The sequence below is a fragment of the Rhinatrema bivittatum genome, chromosome 1, assembly GCF_901001135.1.
Source record: "Rhinatrema bivittatum chromosome 1, aRhiBiv1.1, whole genome shotgun sequence".
Classification (NCBI taxonomy): domain Eukaryota; kingdom Metazoa; phylum Chordata; class Amphibia; order Gymnophiona; family Rhinatrematidae; genus Rhinatrema; species Rhinatrema bivittatum.
This window is the reverse complement of record NC_042615.1, coordinates 292697986-292722895: the sequence shown is the minus strand read 5'-3', so window position 1 is coordinate 292722895 and position 24910 is coordinate 292697986. Positions and strand designations below refer to the sequence as shown.

Genomic DNA, 24910 nt, shown 5'->3' with positions numbered 1-24910 from the left:
TATTTGAAGTATGCAAAGGAGCACTCAGGAGGTACTGTAGCTATGTCGAGAGAGGTTTTGTGGTTTGATGAAACTAAAATAAAATATTTTGCCTGAATACAAAGCATTACTTTTGGTGCAAAACAATGAGGCACATCATCCAGAGAATGCCAAACCTACTGTGAAGCATGGTGGTAGCAGCATCATGTTAGGAGGATGTTTCTCATTGGCAGCAGCTTGGGCACTTGTCAGGATAGAAGGAACAAGGAGTGGGTAAATGTAGAGAAAACTCTTTGTGGAAACCCTGTTGCACTCTACAAGAAAGTTGAAACACTGACAAAAGATCACCTTTCAGCCTGACAACAACCCAATGCACACAGCCAAGGCTACATAGGCGTGCTTGAGCTGTCCTGTCCGAGCCCAGTTTCCTTTGCCTCAATATGCCCCATTCTGGCAGAAAGAGAAGAGCCAGAGAGCGGGAATTACCTCAGCAGTCATCTTCTTCGGCTGTTCTGGGCCCCATGAACATTCATCTGTGCCGCGGAGGGCTTGCTCCAGGACGTGGCTCACTGGAGGCTGACCGGGAAGCAGTGGAACCTGGCCCCCTCCCAGAGCTTTTCATCTCCTCACCGGAGGAATGATCCGCCCCCTCCAATCCCACGGAGGCACGCACGCTGAATCAGCTTCGGGGAGAAGCTTCGGTTGGAGATTCTTAATATGCTATAGCCCCTATGGATATGCCTGATTCAGTGCCTCCTTCTTTAGCACCGATAGAAGATCCAGGGAAGGTGGGGGACTCGTCTGTCAACGTTGTTGAAGGGCATAGTGAAGAAATAACCCCTAAGTCCCTGCTTACAAGCAGTGGAACTGGTAAAGACCTTCAATAATAACTGTAGAATCCTTATGGGACACTATCCAGGAACTTAATACTAATATTGCTCGTCAGATCAATCCTTTGACTAATTCTTTTTGTCATTTGGAGGGCTGTTTGAAATTTGTGGAATCAGAAGTGGCCAACATTAAGGTGAACTGTGATTCATGTAAAAAAGAGCTGGGTAATGTGGTGGGCCTACAACAAAATGTTATTAAGGAAAATCAATGGCTTTCTTCACAGTTGGAAAATCTTGAAAATCAAGATATTATTTATTTATTATTTTTATATACCAACATTCGATCTCAATTGAGATATCACACCGGTTTACATTCAGGTACTGTAGGTATTTCTCTATCCCCAGAGGGCTTACAATCTAAGTTTTATACCTGAGGCAATGGAGGGTAAAGTGACTTGCCCAAGGTCACAAGGAGCGACAGCAGGACTCAAACCCTGGTCTCCTGGTTCAAGTTAGGGGGAAAAATCTTCGTTTTATTAATTTTCCTAAAGATCCCACAGTAGCCCCCAAAGAAATGTGGAAGAAATATTTATTGGAAATTTTGAAGATTCCTGAAAAGGCTTTTCCACTTATTTCATGTATTTACTATGTACCATCTTTTAAAAAGGTTCCTGATGATTCAAATGATATATCTGTGCTTTCTCCTCTCGTAAAGTCACCTTTGTACATTAAGCTTTATTGGAAACATCTCAAAAAGATTTGGTCAAGCCAGCCAATTTGATAGTTTCTTTTTTGATGGAATCAGATAAGGACTGGATTTTCAAAATGTTCTTCTGCCACAGGTTGGATCTCTTCTTGAATATGGAGATTCAGGTTTTTCCAGACCTTTCAAAGCAGACTCAAAAAAAGAGGAAGCAATTTCTGTTACTTAAACCGAAGATTTTGGAGTTGGGAGCTTTTTTATATTATAGTTCCCATGCAAATATATCATAAAACATCAAAATGCTTCTTATAGTTTTTTTCAACCATCTCAATTGTCTGCTTTCTTGTCTAGTAAAATATCTTTGATATCCTTTTCAACTCCTATACCCAACTAATCGTCTATGATAGAATATAGTTTGTTCACTGTATAGGCCCTTGGTAAAGCTAGCTTTTCCTTATGGGCCAGATTTTCAAAGGGTTACTCATGCCGGGCCTATTTTCAAAAGGCCTGGTGATGCGCGTAAAGACCTGGGATGTGAGTAAGTCCCGGGGATTGCAAAAAGGGGCAGTCCGGGGGCGTGACCATAGGCCTCCACACGGACGCTGTGCCAGGGATCGCACGCAGTGTGGCTCGGTGCACGCAAGGTGCACAATTGTGCACCCCCTTGCGCGTGCCGACCCCCAATTTTACAACATGTGTGTAGGTTTGAAAATCTACCCCTATATTTAGTTTTCTTAACTACAATACCTTGAAATGGTAACATTGTTATCCCCTATTTGAGGACGTGGATTGTGGCAATTTTTTAATGTTATTTTCAATTTTTCCTGATGGGTTGGGTTTTTTTCTTTATAATTCTATGTATTTTATAAAAATCATCACTTATTTTCCATTCAAGTGTATTGTCTTGAGTTATATTTGAAAATTGCATAAATAAAAAAAAAAAGAAATCTAAATTGTTGTTGTTATTGTCCCCATTTTCCAGGCTTATTGAAGATGCAGTACTGGGAAGAGGAATTGTAGCCTTTCTACAAATTTCTGTTTCATTTCATATTTTATTGTAATCCACTCAGCACAGTTGTTCTGATATAAGCGGAACTGTTAATAAATAAAATAAAAAAAAAAAAAATCCTAACCAGGTTCTCTCCCATCAAAGGATATTATATTAGCCGGGTTAATATAAAGCGTTTCCATGAATGTATTCGGGTCAGAGCACGTGCATTTCATCTTCAAATGTAGGCATTGCCTCTCTTGCCCCCGCTTCGACCACTAGCAGAAATAGCAGCAGGTGCAGCGCACGTGGGCAGATTTAGCGTGTGCACTTCGTGGCTGCTAATATTAAAAGAGAAACAACATGCCGGATTCCCCTTTTGAAAATCTGTGGTGATGTCCATGGACTAAAAAGTACCTGTGGGCTTTGCAAATGATGCGAGCTGTTCCAAATTATCCCCTAAATGCCACGATGGAGGTACTCAACAGCAGGAAAGCATAAACGGCTACATCTGTGACCATGTTACTTATATTTCAAGTTTAAATCTTCATGAGATCAAAAGGTGACATTAAAGCCTGCTCTTAAGAAGGATTCTGCAGGCAACTTTCCTTCGATTGTTTTTAACGCTGTAAAAACATTAGCCTTGTCTTGATCTATAACATCTAAGTCCAGGAGATGGAGTATAGCAGTTTAGATGAGACGCAAGGCCCAGGAGGTTGCATGTTACAGAAAATGTTGCAAATAATACTTTAGCCTGCCTGAGTGCTGCTCTCAAAAGATGAAATTCTTAGAAACTGTAAAGTCAGATTCTGCATTCCTGCCTGTGGACGTTTGCTCTCAATTTAATTGACTGCTAATACTTTAATTATGGTAATGAATTCCAGGCTATTCAAAGCAGCAGCTCTGTGTATGCCTCTAACTTCTAGCAGATTTGCAATGATTCATCCATGCTCGGAGCTGAAAAGGAATATGCAGCGATTAGTTTAAAAATAGCATTAGAGTGTCATTGAGCTGCAAATGTTATTGCCTTCCAGAGAAGGAAAAAAATCACTACCTGTCACTTTACTGCCTTTGTGGGGATTTTCATTTCCTGCTGCAGGTTGTGTGCAGTGGGAGAGCAACAACAGCCTTGGGAAAACCTCTCTTCATTTGCTTCTGGTCCACCGTGATTAAATGGGGTAATTTTATAATAGCCTGCATAAATTTTAAATCAAATGCAGTGCTTAAATTACACATTTTCAAAGGAAAAGTAGGCCCATAGGGGCAGATTTTAAAAGCCTACACGTGTAAATCCAGGTGGATTTATGTGCGTAGGGGGGGTTAAGCGCGCCGGACCTATTTTCAAAAGGCCCGGCGGCACACATAAAGCTCTGGGACACGTGTAAGTCCCAGGGCTTGAAAAAATGTGCGGTCTGGGGGCGGGGCAGGGGCGTGGCCTCAGAGGGAACTTTGCTTCGGCCCCCCCACCACCTTCCCCTCCCTTCCCCTACCTGTCCCGCCCCCAGCCCGAAAAAAAAATACCCCCATACCTTTATCCAAGAAGTTACGCCTGCCAGATGCAGGCATAACTTGCGTGCACTGGCCGAGTGCCAGCGCGCGATCCCCAGGCCCAGCAGCCGTGGAGAGGCCTCTGGCCCCGCCCCCAGACCGCCCATTTTTTCAAACCCCGGGACTTTCGCACATCCCGGGGTTTTACGCGTGCTGCCGGGCCTTTTGAAAATAGGCCCGGCGTGCGTAGGCTTATAAAATCTGCCCCATAGTTTCCTTTCCAAAATTATCCCACCAAAACTGCCCACACGCATTTCCACCTGCTAATTTGTGCGCAGATTTTTTTTCAGGCAAAAGTTATGTGCATAGTTTTGAAAATGCTTTGCAAATCCCTCGACAACTCCATCCACAAAAACACCTCCATTGGCTGCAGGTTAACTTAACTGCATATAGCAGTGGTTCTCAACCTTTCTAATGCCGTGACCCCGCAATACAGTTCCTCATGTTGCAGTGACCCCTCACCCCGCCCTCGCCCCGTGAGGGTGGGGTGAGGGCGGGGCTTTGGTCATATGGGGGCGGGGTTATGGATGGGGTTGGATTTTAGTGCACACTTATCATTTAATTATGACATTTATAATGTGAATGTAACTCAACTCACCATAGGTTCTCACATGCATGGCACACTGACCCATGATCGTCACGGGGCTAGATGTAAAAGTACAGTTTGTATCCACAGGAACCCCCCTGACCCACAATAATGGATGTAAAGCAGAATTATGACATTCCCCATACAACTCACCCCACAAAAAATATATTCTGGTTCTAGTGACATCTCAGTAACAGCAACTCAAACTCCTTCTATTTCCAGGCTCAAAAGCCCTACTTATGAAAAGACAGCAGTTTACCACCAATGCATGTCCTCTGAGAAAACACAACAAATAAGACCGATACAAACGCTTACATGCTAGCAAAATATTTCATCTCGGTAACAGACACAGAACCGACCTAACATACTCCCAGGATCTGTAGTAATGCACATAAACTAATCCGCACACAGTTACACCTGTATTATGGAATACACTCAAACAGGAGCAACCCTATCTATGAAAAGGCAACACTACAAATATTAAATCAGGTCCTAAAAACCAATACACCTCTTATTAGGAAAACAGAACTAGCAAGCAGCTATATATCCCCACACAGAAATAATTGTAAAACTATACTAATAAGCAGAATAAATGTTTCAAAACAGCTATGAACATCCAACAATTAAAAACTCATAAAAACTATTAAACATTCTCCAAACACCAATAAAATATTCAAAAAAGCAGACATCACACAATTAAAATGGCAGTCAAGAAAAATAAACTTAAAAAGCCACCTTTACTTACCCCCTCCAGCAGCTCTCCTACTCCCCTTCCCTGCAGGCCGTGGCACTCACCAGAAGCAGCAGTAGAAGCTAAGCTCTATACTTATGGTCCTCTTCCTTAGTGCCCATGTCTCTCACACACACACACCATACCAGTCATGCCCCCATGACCAGTTTTCTGTCTCTCACACACCAATCATCTCCCAAACAGTCTTTGGCACACACACACCAGTCACCTTCCTGAACAGTTTCTCTCATGCCATACACACACAGGCTTCCCACTCCCGTGTTCTACTTACATATACGGGCTTCTCACTCTCATAATCACTTTCTCACACACACACACACACCAGTCACCTTCCTGAACAGTTTCTCTCATGCCATACACACACACACACACAGGCTTCCCACTCCCGTGTTCTACTTACATATATGGGCTTCTCACTCTCATAATCACTTTCTCTGTCTCTCTCTCTCTCACACACACACACACACTCACTCACTCACTCACTCACTCACCAGTCTCTCACTCCCATGCTTGTTCTCTCCACGTGCACAGGCTTCTCATTCCCTGAATCACATTCTCTCATATTCACACACACACACCAGTCTTTTTCTCTCACACGCACCATCACCTTACCAAGCAGTCTCTCTCTCTCATACATGCACACTCACCCAGGTTTCTCACTCCCATGCTTTCTTTCACCCCCACAACACCAGGCTTCTTACGCCCATGCTTTCTCACATACCCAGACTTCTCACTTCCATGCTTTTTTCTCTCTCTCACACACACACATCAGTCACCTCCCTGACTAATGTCTCACACTCTCACATACACATCAGTCATCTCCCTGAGCAATCACTTTCATTGTCTCTCACATACACACACACATCAGCTCTCTGACCAGTCAATCACACAGGCTGGCTGGCTGCTTCTCTCTCTTTCTCTCACTCACTTCCTCCCCCCCCCCCCCCCCCGAGCGCAAATGGGAGCTGCAGCAGCCTCCGCTGGCCAAGAAAGAAGAATCCCATCGGCCGCGGGAGGCTCATGCTGCTGTCTCCTTTCTCCATTACCGGCTGCTTCTATTGCTCGAGGACCGATGCTGCAGCCGCTGCTGCTACTTTTTCGCGCTGCGCGGCGCGGCTCTCTCTCCTTCCCGCGCACCGCGATTCACTTCCTGTTCCGGGTCACGGGAGGGGGGGGGGGGGCAGGCGCAAGAAGAAGAAAAGGCCCAGCCACGGGTGCACAGCTTCTTCTAGCGCCGCTGCCGTTCCCGCTGGGCTTGAACGTGCTGACAGCCCGGCGGCAACGGCAGCGGGAGAGACCGGGAGCGCGCGACACAAGGCGACCCCTGTGTTTTGGGCGTTCGACCCCCGCCGGGGTCGCGACCCATAGGTTGAGAACCGCTGGCATATAGGCTATATGTATGTACATAAGTTTATCCACATATTGGGCAGGTAGTTTTATATCAGGCAATTTCCTCGGGTAAAGGAAATGCTTTTGAAAATTATCCTCAAAATGTCTGTTACCTGCTCTGTTTAGTTTGTCCTTCAAGATCCCAGTTGTTTTTTTTTACTGAAAGAAACTTAATCCATGACCTGACAGTATTTTACAGCCTTTGTGCAAATCAATTAGTAAGCCAAAGCAGTAAGGGCATATTCTCTGTGATCTATAGCGTTTGCTGGACAGCAGGCTGTTTCTTTATAAATTTGAAATAATATCACTTTAATATAGGGATTAAAGAAAGAAGAAACCTATTAGTTACAATCATTGAAGGGAAAGATAAGGCTCCAGTGATTTTTTTTTTTTACATCCTAATTACTAGGTTGTTTTTTTAGCTGTAACACAAGGAGCCTCCATACCATTACTGATTTGCCATTTCTTGCAAAGTAATACTACTGCCCTAATCATCACGAGCACCTTCCGTCTTGCGGATATGGTGTGCTCAAGAGTTCCAGTTAACCTCCATGTAGAACTATTTTACTTCCAATCCAAGTGCATAAAAGGTTAAACAAAAATAAAATGAAGAGGGGGAGGAAGAATTTGCTTTCCTTTCTTTATTTGCTTAAAATCGGTGGTCCCATTAATATTATTGACTTGCAGAAACCTCAAGCGTACTGCAAAAGTTTGGACACATGGGATTTTTGTCTTAGCAAATTAGAACTCTAACTGCAACTTTTCATGTGCAATAATTCTCTTGAGCAGGAGGGATGAGACCCAGAAGCTTCCTCCCAAATTTTAAAACACTGAGATCTACTTCCTAACTAGTGGGCGTGGGTCAGAAAATGTGGGTTTCTCACTTTCTAAACTGCTCAGCAAAGGCTTTGAGCCAACACTGAATAATAAAAGGGGAACTACACAATCAGCCCCTTATCACTCAACCTCCAAAACAAACTGCCAGGCTGAACTTAGGGGTCACCTGCTCCTATGCGGGCAGGAAACCATCACTGCAGCAACCTCCACTAGGATTGCTGTGGCAAGATAATGCATTCCACAAACGTACACTGCTTGGCCCCAACCACTAGGCCAAATTCTGTGGTGGAACTCCCAATGGATTAACTACATCAGTTACATTAATCCCCAGTCTTAAATTAGGGAGGTACAAACCAGAGAAGGTCAAGTGAGCTAGCAAAAGTAAGTTAGAAAGCATTTAAAATCGTGCCACATAAACCAATATGTTTTGTAACTATTAGAGGTTGCACAGGAAGCAGGTTTCTTCCAGCTGTGGAAAGGAGGCCAGGATCCGATTGTTAAACATGAGGCTCTGGGAGATCACGTGACGCTGTGAAGGGGAGCAGATGTAGTTTGCCCTCGCTGGTCTTCGGACTACCCATCCAACCCCATCCATCAACGCATTTTGGGCTGGATAGGGCTCTGTAAGCACTATTGAGCAGCCAATATCTTGCATAAAAGGGAGCAGCTGAAAATGTTGACCAGAACGGCAAGGAAGGAGAAAGAAATAATTAGAGAGCGGTTGAGGCCTGCCGACACAGTATCGGATGAGGACATCGGGGCCGTAGAGTCTCAGGTTCCGGCAAATTGGGTGGATGTACGAGCAGCGGTAGTAGAGGCTCTAGAGCCCGAATTTAAAAAGCTATCTCATCAAATCACGGATCTTACCTCCTCCATAGCCGGTTATGACGCGCGATTCTCTGAGCTGGAACAGCATGTCTCAGATGCTGAAGATGGCCTCCAGGCCACGAAGTCGGATATGGCGGTGCTTCAGGCCGCAGTAGCGCACCTGGAGGACCTGGAGAACAGGTCCCGGCGCTCCAATCTGCGCTTCATTGGCTTGCTGGAGTCATTAGAGGAGCGTGACCTGCCTAAAATCCTTGAATCCTGGCTAACTCGGGAGCTATCCATATCCACCGACTGTGGGCCATTGCGTATTGAGTGCGCCCATCGCCTCGGACAGCGGCGAGCACACCAGGAGAAGCTGCAGGTGACCATAGCAAAAATTCTGAACTTTGCACACAAAGCTGAAATCTTGCAAGCCGTACGTCGTGGGACAGCTCTTAAATACGATGGTCAGAAGATTTTAATTTTTCAGGATTTCTCCAATGCTCTGTCCGTGCAGCGACATGCTCTCATCCCGTTCTGTGCTCAACTGCACAACTTGGGTCAACGCGCCGTGACAGTGTACCCAGCGAAAGTCAGGGTCTCCACACCCGGCGGCACCCACTGGTTCTCCGATGCGAGGGGCCTCCGTGAATACATCGCAACGCTCACCCAGGCACCGATGAGCCCGTGGGGAGGACCGTGAACTGAGGTCGTGGCTGATTTATGCGGCGGTCGGTTCCGTCTCGTATCGGTGAGACGCGACCTCTGGTGAGAGGTTACTGAAGCCGGGTGGCCTGAGATCCTGATATAACCGAGGCGGGTCTGACTGTCTTGCCTGGGCCCCAGTGGCTTTTTCTCAAGATCTGTATACATTGTTCAGCTAATCTGCCTGTTAGCAGGTTGGCTGGTTTATAGCTTAACCTAATTGTATAAAAACAGTTCATTAAGATATATGGATGGGCAGTAATGTATGTTGTTGTTTCTCTCTCAGCATTTACAAAGGCATGGTGGGGTTGTTTCATTATGTGCAGTTCCCTTTGGTTTCATTTTCTTAATGCCTTTCATTGTGTAGGCGGGCTGTGATGCTCCCTGATTAGCTCATGGGAAGAGATGGGGTTGGACAGGGTGGGGGGAGGCCATAAGTGTTTTAGTGATCTCCAAGTTGGGATTAAATGTATTTGGGGTCTGGAAGGGAAGGGGAAGGGGATGGGGGCGGTTGGGTAGCAGATCTGGGGGGGGGGGGAGTGGTAGGGAGGGGGAGGGGGTGGGTGCGGAGGAGGGGGTGGGGGGGCAGAGTTGCGGTCCAGGTCCTTTTTTTTACCATGGTTGGTATAATGAGAGTGGTTGGAGTCACGAGATGTGAGGGGGGGGGGGGGTCAATGCTGGGATGGCCCCTCCTTTCCATGAATGGACATGTGTTGGTGATATAGATAACTTGGCCGAAGTGTATGGCTAGTCGGGGAACTAGACTGCTGTCATGGAATATCTGCGGCATAAATTCCCCGGTTAAACGGTTCAAGATCCTACAGGCATTAAAACAAAATGTGACAGATATAGCATTTAGCGTTCGCCAGCACTAAATTGGCAGGGATGGCGATATTAATCCGCAAGAACCTCCCCCTAGAGATCCACATGGAAATTAAGGACCTGCAGAGTCGCTATATAATATTGATGGCTGAGTTCAATAAGGTGCTTTTGATACTATGCAATATTTATGCTCCGAACTCTCCGCTGACCTCATTCTTTCAGACCATACATAAATTATTATTGCCATATATTGATCAATTGGTGGTAGTAGGGGGCGATTTCAATGAGACCCGGGATCCAGAATAGGATAGGTCCTCTTCTGCTCAGAGAGCTGGGGTTTTTGGTAAGGGGATTGGGTTATTGGAAGGGGCTTTACATCTTGTAGATTCCTGGCATACACTGCATCCCTTTGAAAGAGACTTTACTCATCTCTCTCGAGCGCATGCGACACATTCTCGGATTGACTATTTCTTGGTGAGCACGCATTTCTTCTCTAAGGTCTCTGACGTCTGAATTGGGGATATTGTGCTTTCCGATCATGCCCCTATCTGGCTGGATCTGGCATTGCTCCCTATTGTGCCTTCAGTTTTCATTGGCGATATCCTTATTACTTGGCGGAGGATCTTTCTTTTCAGAAGTTCCTGTGGGCACTTTGGGCGGATTTTGCAACACTTAATGCACAACATAGAGATGACTCCGTTCTGTTTTGGAACACGGCCAAGGTGGTCCTGAGAGGTGATATCATCTCTTACTCGGCACACAGAAGGAAAACGCTGGACAGCCGGTTGCTGAGCCTCACCCGGCAACTACAGAAGGCCAAAACAGCTCTACTGAGTTCGCACTCCCAGGTTAATCGAGAGTCCTATCTTACCCTACAAATGGCGATTAATTCCCTTTTACATCAGCGGGCCAAGAAAAGCTTGCTGTATTATCAACACAAGCTTTACAGGTATGGTAACAAATTGGGGAAATTGTTGGCCAACTTGATTAAGTCAGCTAAGGGGTCCCGATATATTTCGGCCCTTAAAACACCCGGTGGGAAGGTAGTCAACGATACCTCTGCCATCTTGGCAGAATTTCACTCATATTTTTCTAATCTATATCAAACTGAGGGATGGAGTCCTACGAAGTGGGATGATTTTTGCGAACGTATACACCTCCCATCCATTACTATTGGCCAAAGTAGATGTTTAAATGAACCCATTTCTGAGGAGGAGGTTCGGCTTGCCATTCATAACATGCACAAGTTGAAAGCCCCTGGCCCTGATGGCTACAGTGCGGAGTTCTATAAGTGCCTCAGCGATCCTTTGACTTGGCTCCTCCCGTTAGTGTTCAACGCTATGGTGACTCAGGGGGCCTTCCCAGTCCATGGGAATGTAGCCAATGTGTCGCTTATCCCCAAGACGGGGAGAGATCCCCAGTTGCCAGCCTCATATAGACCCATCTCCCTGTTGAATGTTGACCATAAATTGTTGGCTAAAATCTTAGCCGATAGACTGAGTGGGGTTTTGCCCCAGCTGATCAAACCTGGACAGGTGGGCTTTGTTAAACAGCGTTACGCTTTTTCCAACATTCGGAGGATTACAGTGGCAATGGAGCTCTGTACTCGAGTTAAGCTGACCTTTCTTATCGCTAGTCTGGATGCTGAAAAAGCCTTTGATAGAGTAGAGTGGAGCTATATGTTCCAGCTTCTGAGCTCAGTGGGATTCGGGGGCTTCTTTTATCAGGCTATCTATATAACAACCCGGTGGCAGCTATCTTGGTCAATGGGCAATATTCTGACCCTTTTCCGGCGTTACAGGGTACCCGTCAGGGCTGCCTTTTGTCCCCCCTATTATTTTTATTGACATTAGAACCTATGCTTCTGGCCATTCAGGACACTCCAGCCATTAGGGGAATACAATTTCATTGTCAGGATCAAAGGGAGGTCTTCAAATACGCCGCTTTTGCGGATGATATCTTGGTTTTTCTTACTAACTCCCGTCACTCCTTGCCAGCCCTCCTGGAGCTTTTTCACGAATATGGTACTTGTTCAGGTTTGAGGATTAATTGGGATAAGTCGGAGGCCTTGGCATTTCCAGCAGAACTAAAGGAGCAATGGGGTGGGCCATTCCCCTTGAGATGGGCCAGAGCTTCTATTAATTATCTGGGGATTTACTTATCATTGGAACTGGCAGCCATTTATGACCTAAACATAACAGGGTTGCTTAAAACTACTCAGGACAAATTAAGTCTCTGGCGGGGTATACCTGTTTCTATTGGGGGCTGCATCAACCTGTTTAAGATGGCACTTTTACCCAAGTGGCTTTATGTGTTGCAGAATTTTCCCCTCTCGCTTAAGCGCCGTGATCTGGGAAAGTTGGATCAATTGATGTGTGGTTTTTTTTGGTGGGGGAAGAAGGCACAAATCCCGCTTTCCTGGTTAAAATTGAAGTGGGAAAATGGAGGAATGGGGGTTCCAGATCTATTTCGGTATGGGGTAGTGGCGAACTTGCGTTTAGCACGTGAGTGGCTTTTGGGGAAATCTTTCTATGCAAATATTCTGGCAGAACAGACGCTAGTGGCCCCACTGGATCTGAAATTTGTTTTAATGGGACTGAGTAAGGTTTTACCTCCCTCGGTGACTCAGTGCCCCTTAATTGTTCCCATTAGGAAGTTTTGGCAATCTCTTACTAAGATGATGGGATTGCTGAGAGTGTGCTCCTACCTTCTACTGCAGAGCTTTCCAAACTTTTCATGTTGGTGACACACTTTTTAGACAAACATAATTTCGGGACACAGTAATTCATCTACTAGCAAACCAGAGGTTAAAGGTTAAACGAACGAAATGTATTTCGACAATTTATGTATGTTTCCTTAAATATATACATAATAAAATGTTTCACGACACAACCTATCTTGTGAAAACCTTTCATTTATATTAAAAATATATAATATTCCAAGATTAATGTTATTGTTATAATTTATGAGTAACAATAATAAAACAAAGTTATTGTGTTATTCAATTTACCTCTTTAATGAGATATATGAGCTTGATGGACACAGCTTTTGAATATTTGATGTTAATAAAAAAGTCCAAAAGGTCTTCTGCGTAATTTTAAAAAGCTGGCCAGTTTCACACTATAAAATTATTGATAGCCTCATTCAACTAATTCTATATGGCTATGAGAGTGAAGTCTGGAATTTATAGGAAGGGACAGAATGTCAATATAAATCCTGCACCTCCAGTTCTGTAACTCTCTGCATCCACTGAAATTCCCCCAAACAATGGAGCTTGGATGTTTCCCTTACAGCTCATCATACTAAAAGATATTTTCAAATTCTGGTGTCACCTCACAGTAACAGCAGCACAAACACCTTCCACTGCCAGGCACATTGTGAACTAACACAAAACCCCGCAAAAAAGACACTCAAAATCTATACTGCAATCCCATCATAATGTAACAGTAATAACACCAAGGACTCAAACAACAATAACCCTACCTGTGAAAAAGCAAGGGTAAATATTAACTGGGTCCTAGAATACCAAAATACCACCTACTGAGGAAACAAAACAAACCAGATTGCTATAGATCCCTATGCTAGCAGAATCTCTCATCATGGTCACACACACAGAGCAGAGACAGACCCTCACCAAATACAGACTACAAAATAAAGGAGCACAAATTAGACAAAAACTGAAATGGAAATCCCAAGAAGCCAGACTCTCTGTATTAACAATGGAAAAACAGAACCACCATTCCTCATAAAACATAAAATCAAGAAACATAAAGCATCAGTTATAATAGTAAAACCATACTAATAAAATAATATTTTAAAACTATTGATAAATAGAATTTCTATTAATTAAAATCATATACATTTTTTACAATTTCCCAAACACCAATAAAATATTTCAAAACAGCACATTTATCAAATAACACCCAATAATTAAAACTAATAAGGATTTTAAAAAGCCCCTGCTGTCCATACTTTGGAGCTCTTGATTTCCAATCACCCTGATATTGTCAAGGATTAGGAGGTTATCCTCTCTCTCTCACACACATACTCACATGTCCATTCTCTCTCACACATACACTGTCACATACATACACATTCATGCTCTTATATCCACCATAACCTCTCGCTCTCACAAACACTGACACGCTCTCAGGCTCTAAGACACTCTCTTCCCCTCCACACACACCCCCCACACAAACTCTTACTCCCCTGGATTTTCTCATACACACTCATGCTCTCACTCTCTCTGGCTCCCTCACATACACACACACATACCCAGGCAAGTTCCCAATCATTCTCATACAAACACACACACCCAGGCAAGCTCCCAGTCATTCTCACACACTGAAACTGACCCCCAGGTAGGCTCCCATTCATTTTCATACCACTCCCTCACCATCCCCCAGGGATGCACACATTCATTCTCACACAGACCCCCAGGCAGGCACCAATTCATTCTCACACACACACAGACCCCTAGGCAGGCACCAATTCATTCTCACACACACACCCATACACCACACACAGGCAGGCACCTCTTCTCACACATACAAACCCCAGGAAGACACCCATACATTCTCATACACAGACACACCCTCAGGCAGGCACCCATGCATTCACACACATACACCCCCAGGCAGACTCCCATTCATACACATGCACACTAAAGGCAGACCCCCTCTCTTTTTTTTGCCAGCAACCTCGGAGCCTCTCTCATTCCTCTGCTGCCACTGTCACTGATGCCACATGGCTACTGGGGTGGCGCTGATTGCTGCTATTGGCACTGAAGCCCATTCTGCTGCCTCCTCTGTGCAGGCCCCGTGGGTTTCCACTTCCTCCAAGTTGATCTCGTACATTGTGAGATCCGCATAGAGAATGTGCTACTCTTGCACATTACCAAAGATTACATGTGCCAATCAGTAAAAAGTAATTTATTATTATTTTTTTTTTTACCTTTGCTGTCTGATCTTAGTTTTCTAATCGGTTGGTCCCAGGCTTTTTTGTTCCACCCCCCCTTTGTTATTTTTTTGCCAATTCCTTTCATATTGTCTTTTTTTCTATTTCTTTTCTCTCCATCTATCTTCTTCCCTCAAACATACAGTCAGGTTCTCATTCTCACATGCTTTCTCTCTCTCTCTCACACACACACACACACAGGCTCTCACTGTCACATGCTCTCTCTCATACAATCATTCATACAGTCTCTCACTGTCACATGCTCTCTCTCATACAATCATTCATACACAGTCTCTCTCTTGCACATGCTGTCAGACTCACACACACAGGCTCTCTCTCACTCCCACATGCTGTCTTGCTCAAGCACGGGCTCTCACTGTCACATGCTGTCTCTCACACACACACAGGCTCTCACATGCTGTCTCTGCAAACATTCAGGTCCTCATTCCCACACACAATCTCTCAACTCATCTCATACACGCAAACAATCTCTCAACTCATCGCAAACATGCACTCTACGGGCCCTCAGCTTCTCTCTTACCTCTGGGCCTCCTCTTCACGGGTCGCTGCAGGATGGGCTCTGCAGCGGCCGCCCTGCTCTTCTCGGGCCGATCCGCAGCAGCGGCGGCCCTGCTCTTCTCCGGCCGATCCGCGGTAGGGACCCTGCTACCGGGCCTCCTCCTCCTCTTCTTAGCTGGCAGCAACAACGCTGCTCCTCTTCTGCACGTGGCCAACGCTCCTCCCCCTTCCTGCCCGTGCAGCTCCTTCAATATTTTTCTTCCGGGGCCGCATGGGCAGGAAGGAGAAGGAGCACCTGCACGTTTAGACATCACCTTTTTCTTCTGGCCGTGGTGACGTGAGCTCCACTACGGCCTTGCCGATCTTCCTGCCGGCACGCAGCACAGCGATTCTTCAGTACTAAGCCGCCAGTGGGATGAGGTCCACTGGCAGCCGCATTGGCTCCCACTTGCCGGTGTGTCACGTGCACCGGGCTTGCGCGACACACCGGCACACTGCAGGCGACACACTAAAGTGTCGCGACACACACTTTGGAAAGCTCTGTTCTATTGATTCGGAGTAACCCGGAGTTTGCGCCAGGCGCTTCTTCAGCCAGCTTTCATAATTGGGAGCAGAAGGGCATAACATACTTGGGACATTTGTTAGATTCGATGGGCCACCTTTTACCCTTTGATACGTTGCAGGACCTGTATGGGCTACAAGCGAAACAGGTTTTTGGTTACTTGCAAATTCGGCACTACTTCCAGTCGTTAGCTTCAGACATGCGGCAGCCTTCCTTTTTTCACGCATTAGATGTCTTTTTTCATGTTTGACAGTCCACTCACTCCTTCTTTATCCAGATGTTATAAGGGGCTTCTTCAGGGTCGACCGAGGGAGACATATACTACATCCATAGAGCGCTGGGATAGGGATGGAGTCTTCTTGGTTCCCCCTGCTGTATTTTCCGCTTGTATGCGGAATGTGGCTAAAACCACTGGTAACATGTATTATCGGGAAATGCAATATAAATTCTTACAGAGAGCTTTTATATCCCCACAGCTTGCGTTTCAAGCTAAACTGCGACCAGATGACTCATGTCCCCGTTGCCAGCTTACTGTGGGGTCCTTATCACACGTATTTTGGGCTTGCCCTCTGATTCAAATGTTTTGGGGGAAGATTGTGGGGGTTTTACAGCATCTATTAAAGGTACATATACCGATGTCTGCACATTTAATATTATTTGATTGTATTCCCCAGACACTATTTCAGGGGATGGGTCCTCGTTGTTTTGTTAAGAAGGCCTGGTTGGTGGGGAAGAAGGTCATTTTGCTCAACTGGAAGGAACCCGCAGCTCCATCCTATTGGACTTGGCATCTTCACCTTCATCATTTTTATTTTATTTATTTATTTGCTTTTATATACCGACATTCGTTGGCATACATCACATCGGTTCACATATCAACAATTGGAATAGTATGACGAGGGTCGTACTATTTTACATTTAACAAAAACTGTTTGGAACTAAGTATACAATGTAACAAAGATTTAGCATTTAACATATGATGCAAATGGATAATCTCACCTCCAGATTCTCGCAAAAACATCGTCAATCTTTTCTGCAAACTTGGGGTGCCTATTTACAAGCTTTGCCGCATTGAGTAAGGAGTCTGATACTTAATGACTAGAGATAGCAGGGATGTCGTTACTTACAGATGTAACAGTGACTCTAAACCATGTAGTCGAGTGCTAAGGAATTTCCAGGACCTTGAGAGACTGCTCGATCAGCTGATTTGGACCGGGACTTTGGGGGAGGGGGGGGAGGGTTTAGGGGTTTGACTCATAGAGAGGTGGTCCAAGCTGGTTTTGTTTGGAGAGGTGGTACTGAGGGGTGTATAAGGAACTCTACATCCCTGCCATCTCCGAAGACCCTTTTTACGTGGACCAACCACTTCGTCTTTCCTGATTCTTAGATGGGGAGGAGGAAGAGGGTAATGTTGGGGGGATTGACATTCTGAGTTAATGCTGCTTTTGATGGTGGCTCCCCCTATTACCATATTGTCTAGTATTGTTAACAAGTTTTGGGGTTATCATTGTTTGCTTGATTCTTGCTTGTTTCATTAATCATTGTTTTCACAAAAAAAACAAAACAAAACATGAGGCTCTAATCGGGGAGGAAGGAGGAGGAGGTAGTAACTGCTTGCTACAGTTGTCTTGATGTTTATCGGCAGAATCAGCTCTGCCTGAACGAGCTTTCTCAGCTGCTGCCACTCTGCTGCAACAGCACGTATGGATAGGCTGAACAATGTGCAATACTATTGTGAATGTGAACTCTAATTCAGACTCCAGAGGGGGGGAATTCTGCTGTCCAGAGCAAAATCCTTAGATGTCTGACTCGATACCATTAAGCACTATAAAAGGGGATTAACTGCATTTTTATGGTCTCTTGGACTTCTTCAGGACCTGTCAGTGGCAAACCATCTTAATCAGTCTACCAGTAAATTGACTGCAGTCCAAGTAACAAGAGCAAGCAAGGTTAAGCAACATCTCACTATACAAAATCTTGAAATTATATTTAAAAAATTGCAACTGCTGACACATTGCGATTTATGAGAATGCTTCTTATATATTTTTGTCATTATTCATCTTTGCATGCTCTATAAAGTCCACATTTCTTCTTTTAAGGGAGAGGAATGATTAGTGCTAATATAATACTGAGACCATTCCATAGATTGGTATTTATCCTCCAACCATAGCAAAGGGAGAAACAGATGTGGGAGTAGGTTTGTGAAGTAGTATTTTTATTTCAACTTTCCTTGATGCCAGATCAAATTAAGCTTTATGTAGGTTATAAAATAATTGATGCCAGAGGCTTATGTCTGGATATTATTTATTATCTTTTCCTTTTATCCACAAGAAACATGGATATCAAACTGTTTCAATAAAACTCATACTGAGGGTCTATTTCTAACAATAACATGCATTAAGGAATTTTGTATAATTTTAAAGTGTTTTCTGATAAGAAAAGCATAGTGCACAAACTTGCAAGAGAAAGAGAACTCTGCTTTTTAATCCACTTTCATTAAAAGATGATTAATTAAATAAAAAATAACTTTTAAAGACATAGGGGTTATTTACTAAAACTAGCGCACGTGAAAAGGGACGTTTCACATGCAAAAAGTCCCTTTTCATGTGCGATAGCAAAAAAGGGGGCAGAGTCGGGGCGGCGTCTGCCCCGGAAGAGGAGGAGTCGGGGCGGACGCCGCAAGGACATCACGGACAGCGAAAAGGTAAGAACCCTTTTTGCTGCCCATTTCGCGCCCAATAGCACCACCTTTTATTATGGCGCTATTGAGTGCGATCACTGCCGGCTTTCGCAAGCCTGCCCCCCATTAGCGCGTGATTCTAGGAGCCCTGCAACATTGGTAAATCTAGGCCTAAATCATTTAGAAAATAAAAATTCCAACATATTTAAACAATTTGCATGGTATTGCTTCAGACTGTTTATATTTTTCACTTTTATTTTCTGCAAGTCTACGTTTTACTGCAAGCAGGCCAGTATGTATGTATATTTGTGTGTTGTGTGTGTTTATATATATGTGAGTATGTGCTGTTCCCTCTAACATACATTTTTGTTTGATTTCTTCCTCAGGTATCAGATACACACAGGTCTTCAGCACTCCATCATAAGACCTTCCCAGCCCAACTGTTTACCTCTGGATAATGCAACATTACCTCAGAAACTGAAAGAGGTTGGCTATTCTACACATATGGTTGGCAAATGGCACTTGGGTTTCTACCGAAAAGAATGCATGCCCACACAGAGAGGATTTGATACCTTTTTCGGCTCCCTCTTGGGTAGTGGAGATTATTACACACATTACAAGTGCGATAGTCCTGGTGTATGTGGGTATGACTTGTATGAGAATGACAATGCGGCATGGAACCATGATAATGGTATATACTCAACACAAATGTACACACAAAGAGTGCAAGCTATTTTAGCTGCTCATAATCCCAGAAAACCAATATTTTTATACATTGCTTACCAAGCTGTTCATTCCCCCCTGCAAGCACCAGGTAAATACTTTGAAAATTTCAGATCAATTACCAACATAAACAGGCGACGATATGCTGCCATGCTGTCATGCTTAGATGAGGCTATCAACAACGTGACTCTTGCTTTGAAGACATACGGTTATTATGATAACAGTATCATCATTTATTCATCAGATAATGGCGGACAACCAATGGCTGGAGGCAGCAACTGGCCCCTCCGAGGGAGCAAAGGGACATACTGGGAAGGAGGGATCCGTGCTGTTGGATTTGTCCACAGCCCCCTTTTGAAAAATCAAGGGTCTGTGTGTAGAGAGCTTGTACACATCACAGACTGGTTCCCTACTTTAGTCACATTGGCTGAAGGGCAGATTGATGAGAGCACTCAGTTGGATGGATATGACGTATGGGAAACGATAAGTGAAGGGAAACGTTCCCCAAGAGTGGATATTTTGCACAACATTGACCCAATTTACATCAAAGCTAGAAATGGTTCTTGGGCAGCAGGCTTTGGGATATGGAACACTGCAATTCAGTCAGCAATCAGGGTGAACCATTGGAAATTGCTGACTGGAAATCCAGGATACAGTGAATGGGTCCCACCTCAAAGTTTTAGCAATGTGGGTCCCAATCGTTGGCATAATGAACGTATTTCATGGACAGGTGGCAAAACTGTATGGCTTTTTAACATAACAGCTGACCCTTATGAAAGGATAGATCTTTCCAGCAAGTATCCAGATGTTGTGAAGCAGCTCCTGAGAAGGCTTTCACAGTTCAACAAAACGGCAGTCCCTGTTCGATACCCTCCTAAAGACCCCAGGAGTAACCCTCAGCTCAATGGAGGAGTCTGGGGTCCATGGTATAAGGAAGGGGATAACAGAAAGAAACCAAATACAAGTAATAAGGAGCAAAAGCCAAAGAAAACTAAGACAAAGAAGAAAACAAATAGGAAAAAAGGACAGTCCTCAGACTGCCAGTCATAGCTTGCTGGCATATAAACAGACACTGTCAGATTTGATGTCTTTGGGGTAAGACAGTGCATTCACTCCCAGCCCTTGATGCCACTAATAGATCTTTTTTTCTGGATATTCCTAATGAATATGCAAGAGAGAGATTTGAATGCACATTGCCTCCATTGCATGTAAATCAATCTCATGCATATTCCTTAGGGATATCCTGAAAACAGAACCTGTTGGAGGCACTTGAGGGCTGTGAGTGAATACCACTAGTGCAAGGTATCTGCCCTTCCATGATTCTTACCCAGGCTTCAGATCGGTAGATTTGTGGTACAAGTCTCCTTGTTTTGTTCTCATGTAGTACCAACAGAGAGATGTCTGGCTTTAAGCTTGCTTGAGTCTCTGAAGGACATATGGTAACAGTGATCTGAAAAGAACCATCTCTCACTGCACAAGTCACATGACCGACAGCTGAGTTCTATTAGGTGATGGCAATAGCTCAGCTGACTCCATCCTCCCCCCCCCCCCAGCCTTTACCCAGCACTCTCTTTTAAAAGATACAGCACACTGTGAACTCTCTGCTCCTGCTAGTCTGTATTCTTCAGAAAGTGCATTGTAAAATGCTCTCAGATGCTGTCAAAAAATGAGTGAGGAAATAATAAAAAAAAGGTCCCAAAAACAGACAGAACTATAAGACAGAAGTGGGCATCACTATATGCATCATGTTGATGTTACTTTTTTTTTTTTTTTTGCTGATGTATAGAAGAGAACATTAAGCCAGAAAATTGGGCAGCCAGCAATGGGGGGGGGATGCTGCTTTTTGTTAGATTTTGTCTTATGAAGCAAAGTGTATATGGAAATAACAGGGGGGGGGGGGGGGGAGGTTACATGTCAGGCTACATTCTCCTTTCCGGCAGAATCAATCTTATTTTGTGCACAACCACCCACATGGAATAACCGCTTGCATGTTGCCTCCCTTTCTTTGCAGGCAAGCACAGGCACACAGTCCTAACCTTTCAGTTTTCCACCCTAAATGAAAGTGATATTAAGAAAACACCTTCATTCAAAATAAACACGCCACTCCTGCTGCAAAGAAGGAAAGGAGGAATCTCTAGGGCAGAGCTCCCAGCCTAGTTCTTTCATTCCTACGGGGACCTTTACATAGTCATAGCTAGACAAACAATACCTCTTTTATTTTTTTTCATATTCTCTACCTTTATAGGAATATTTGTTCAGTACTGTAACAGCGGGAATTTAAGATTACCTTAGGCATTGCTAAAATGCATAGGTAAAAGTTTTCAGGTATACCATTTTATTGTACATTTTCTGAAGTGATTTTGAATGCATCAAGGCGATTACTTTCCCTGGTAGTCACTTAGAATATCGTACAGCACAAGTTCAAGTTTCTATGCACTAGAAATCTGGGGTCGATTCAAATCTTTGTCGGTATTGCACGTTTTGTTTTTTTTATCCTATACCAGCTATCCCTAGAATCAAAGTGCAAATCACAAATCACCTAATCCAAAACAGTATGTATCTGGATCATAAACATATATCCTTCATAGGAGACAGTGTGCAAACCCATGCACAAAAACTCACCCACCATACTCTCATTCACTAGCCACTTATGCAGGGGAGGCCTCAGGGGTTGGCAAGCAGGGTGGCTGCCCCAGGCTGCGAGCTGAAAGGGATCCCACACTTGTTCATCTGAAAAGAAAAAAAAAAGCAGAACTGAGGTTGAGGTGCTTTGATGCATGCACGTGGATGGATAGAAGGTGGAGATAGGGTGTGTGGGGAAGCGCATGCAGCAGCCTTCTTGAGACAGCAGCTCACATTGTGCCATCTGCCCCCCTCTGGAACATGCACCTCCACCCCCTCTCCATACCCCCGACTAAAGTCTTTGACATTTAAGCTGTCAACATTTTCTGTGCCACTGCAGGAAGGAAGAAGGAACAACATTCCATACATAATAGAAGGGCTAAAAAGATAAGTGAAGAGAGTACAGGAGAGAAATTTGCATATACTGAGTCTCCATGATATGCAAATTTATCTCATGAATATTGATTATGGATATCCTGAAAACCCGACTGGCTGAGGGGTCATCCCCCCCCCACCCTCCGGGCAGGTTTGGGAAGCCCTGTTCTAGTAGCTATAATGGACATGGGGAAAAAAAAAGGATTCTTTGAGTTTGCGATACCACTTTATTTGACCAACGTGAAAATTATTGTTGTTTTCTCATCACAACGGGGCAGATTTTCAAAGGGTTACACGCGTAAGATACGCGCGTAATCCCCGAAAAGCTGCCCCTTCCACCCCATGCACGCGCTGAGCCTATCTTGAATAGGCTCGGCAGCGCGCGCAAGTCCCGGGGCTTTCCTGGGGGGGGTGTCGGGGGTGTGTCTCGGCCGCCGCGCCATGGGGGCGTTCCGGGGGCAGGGCCGTGGGCGTGGTTACGGCCCAGGGGCGTACCGGGGCATGGCCGTGGCCTCCGGACCAGCCCCCGGACCGGAACATGGTGCGCCCGCAGGTGGCTGGCGCCCACAAGTTACGCCTGCCTCGGGCAGGCGTAACTTGTAAAATAAAGGTAGGGGAGGGAATTAGTTAGGGCTGGGGGATGGGTTAGATAGGGGAAGGGAGGGGAGGTGGGGGGGCAGAAGGAAAGTTCCCTCCGGGGCCGCTCCGATTTCGGAGCGGCCTCAGAGGGAACGGAGGATGGCTGCGCGGCTCGGCGCACGCAGGCTTCCGATTTTGCGCAGCCTTGCGCGTGCCGACCCTGTATTTTATAACATGCGCGCGGCAGCGTGCGCATGTTATAAAATCGAGAGTAGATTTGTTCGCGCTGGGTTGCGCGAACAAATCTACTCCCGCGCGCACCTTTTAAAATCTTCCCAATATGTTTTATGAATTGAGCGCCATGCGCATTTAGGGCCGGATTTTAAAAAGGTTACGCCCCCGGGCCTATTTTAAAAAGGCCCGGCGACGCACGTAAAGCCCCGGGACGCACGTAAGTCCAGGGGCTTTACAAAAGGGGCGGTCCGGGGGCAGGGGGGGGCCATTGCCACTGTATCGGAGGATTGTGTGCCAGCAGCCTGCCAGCATGCGCAACTTGTGCCAGCCCGGAGGCAGTTGCAAAAGGTAAGACAAAGGGCTGGGGGGGGGGAAAAGGTTAAGGTAAGGGGTGGAAAGGTCAGGTTAGGGGGAAAGGAAGTTCCCTTCCAGGACGCTCCAATTTTGGAGCAGACTGGGAGGGGGAACGGGGGAAGGCAGCGCGGCTCGGCGCGCAAGGTACACGATTGTGCACCCCCTTGCGCATGCTGACCCCTGATTTTATAACATGCGCGCGCCTGCTTGCGCATGTTATAAAATCGGGCGCACATGTAGGCCGTGCCCGCTTCTTTTAAAATCTACCCCTTAGGAAGTAATTTGCTAACATTGTGCATAAATTAGTCAGCAAATGCATGCATAAGTTACCCCAGTTTTCAAAGTGCAAAATTATCCCACTAAATCTACTCGCAAACGCTTACGCCTCCTACAGTGTGCACAAAGTTTTTTCGGGAAAATGTACCTGCATGCTTTTTAAAATCCAAACATATGCTTGTAAGTCTAAACTCCTCCCCTATCCTGCCCTAGGAACTCTTCCAGTTAGTTTGGGTAATCTTAGACACAGTCATAACATATGTGCATAAGGTGACCCACATATCAAGTGGGCAGTTTTGTAAAAGGCCTTCTCTGTTGTACTTGCAGAAGTCCATTTGAAAACTATACTCATTAATTTCATGCTCTGTTTAAAAACTGTGAAATACAATTTTTGTGCAGGCCATGTTGATGGGACCTGTGTGGGCTTGAAGGTTCACTGACAAGGACTTCTTTGGATATGATTTTGTTGGTTTATGCAGGGCTGGTGCAAGGGGCACCTTCTGCCTTGTGCCGCCCCTCCCCCCCCCCTCAGTTGCGCCAACACTCCCCTGCCCCGCCCAGTCCCCAGTCGCAGCCCCGACTCCAAGGGCGGGGACCACATGCCACTGCTTTCCCACCCCCTGCGCCACCCACCCACATTTAAATAAAATAACCCCTCCACCCTCCTGACCCACCCAAGACTCACGAAAACACTTGGTGGTCCAGCGGGGGGGCCCGGGAGCGACCTGCCGCTTCTGGGCTGTCGACTGCCACTAACCAAAATGGTACCAGTGGCCTTTAGCCCCTACCATGAGACAGGGGCTACCGGTATCATTGGCCGGCCTGTGTCACATGGTAGGTGCAATGGATGAGGTTGCATTACATTTGGGGCTCTATGAAGTTTTATGCGGGAAATGACTTCTTTTGAATACATTTTCAAAAGCATTATGCATGGAAAATTAGCATATATGTGCATAAGTAGCTTGTATTTGCATATAAATCATTTTATAAACATCAAAAGTACCTACATATTTTCAGTTTCACGCACATTTACCAGCACAAAATAGAGATGTTCCAGGGAAAGGTTAAGAGGTACGCATGGAAGT

General features: G+C 45.2%; 1 protein-coding gene across 2 annotated transcripts in view; it reads left to right on the top strand.

Moving 5' to 3' along the window:
* The window catches only part of ARSJ (arylsulfatase family member J), a 161855-nt gene extending 139085 nt beyond the window's left edge, over positions 1-22770 (top strand). For both annotated transcript variants that reach the window (XM_029596445.1, XM_029596438.1), the window contains one exon: positions 19049-22770. In XM_029596445.1, the coding sequence (XP_029452305.1) occupies positions 19049-20435 (1387 nt within the window). In that variant the 3' untranslated portion in view covers positions 20436-22770. The remainder of the gene's footprint in view (positions 1-19048) is intronic.
* The last annotated feature ends 2140 nt before the right edge of the window (positions 22771-24910 follow it).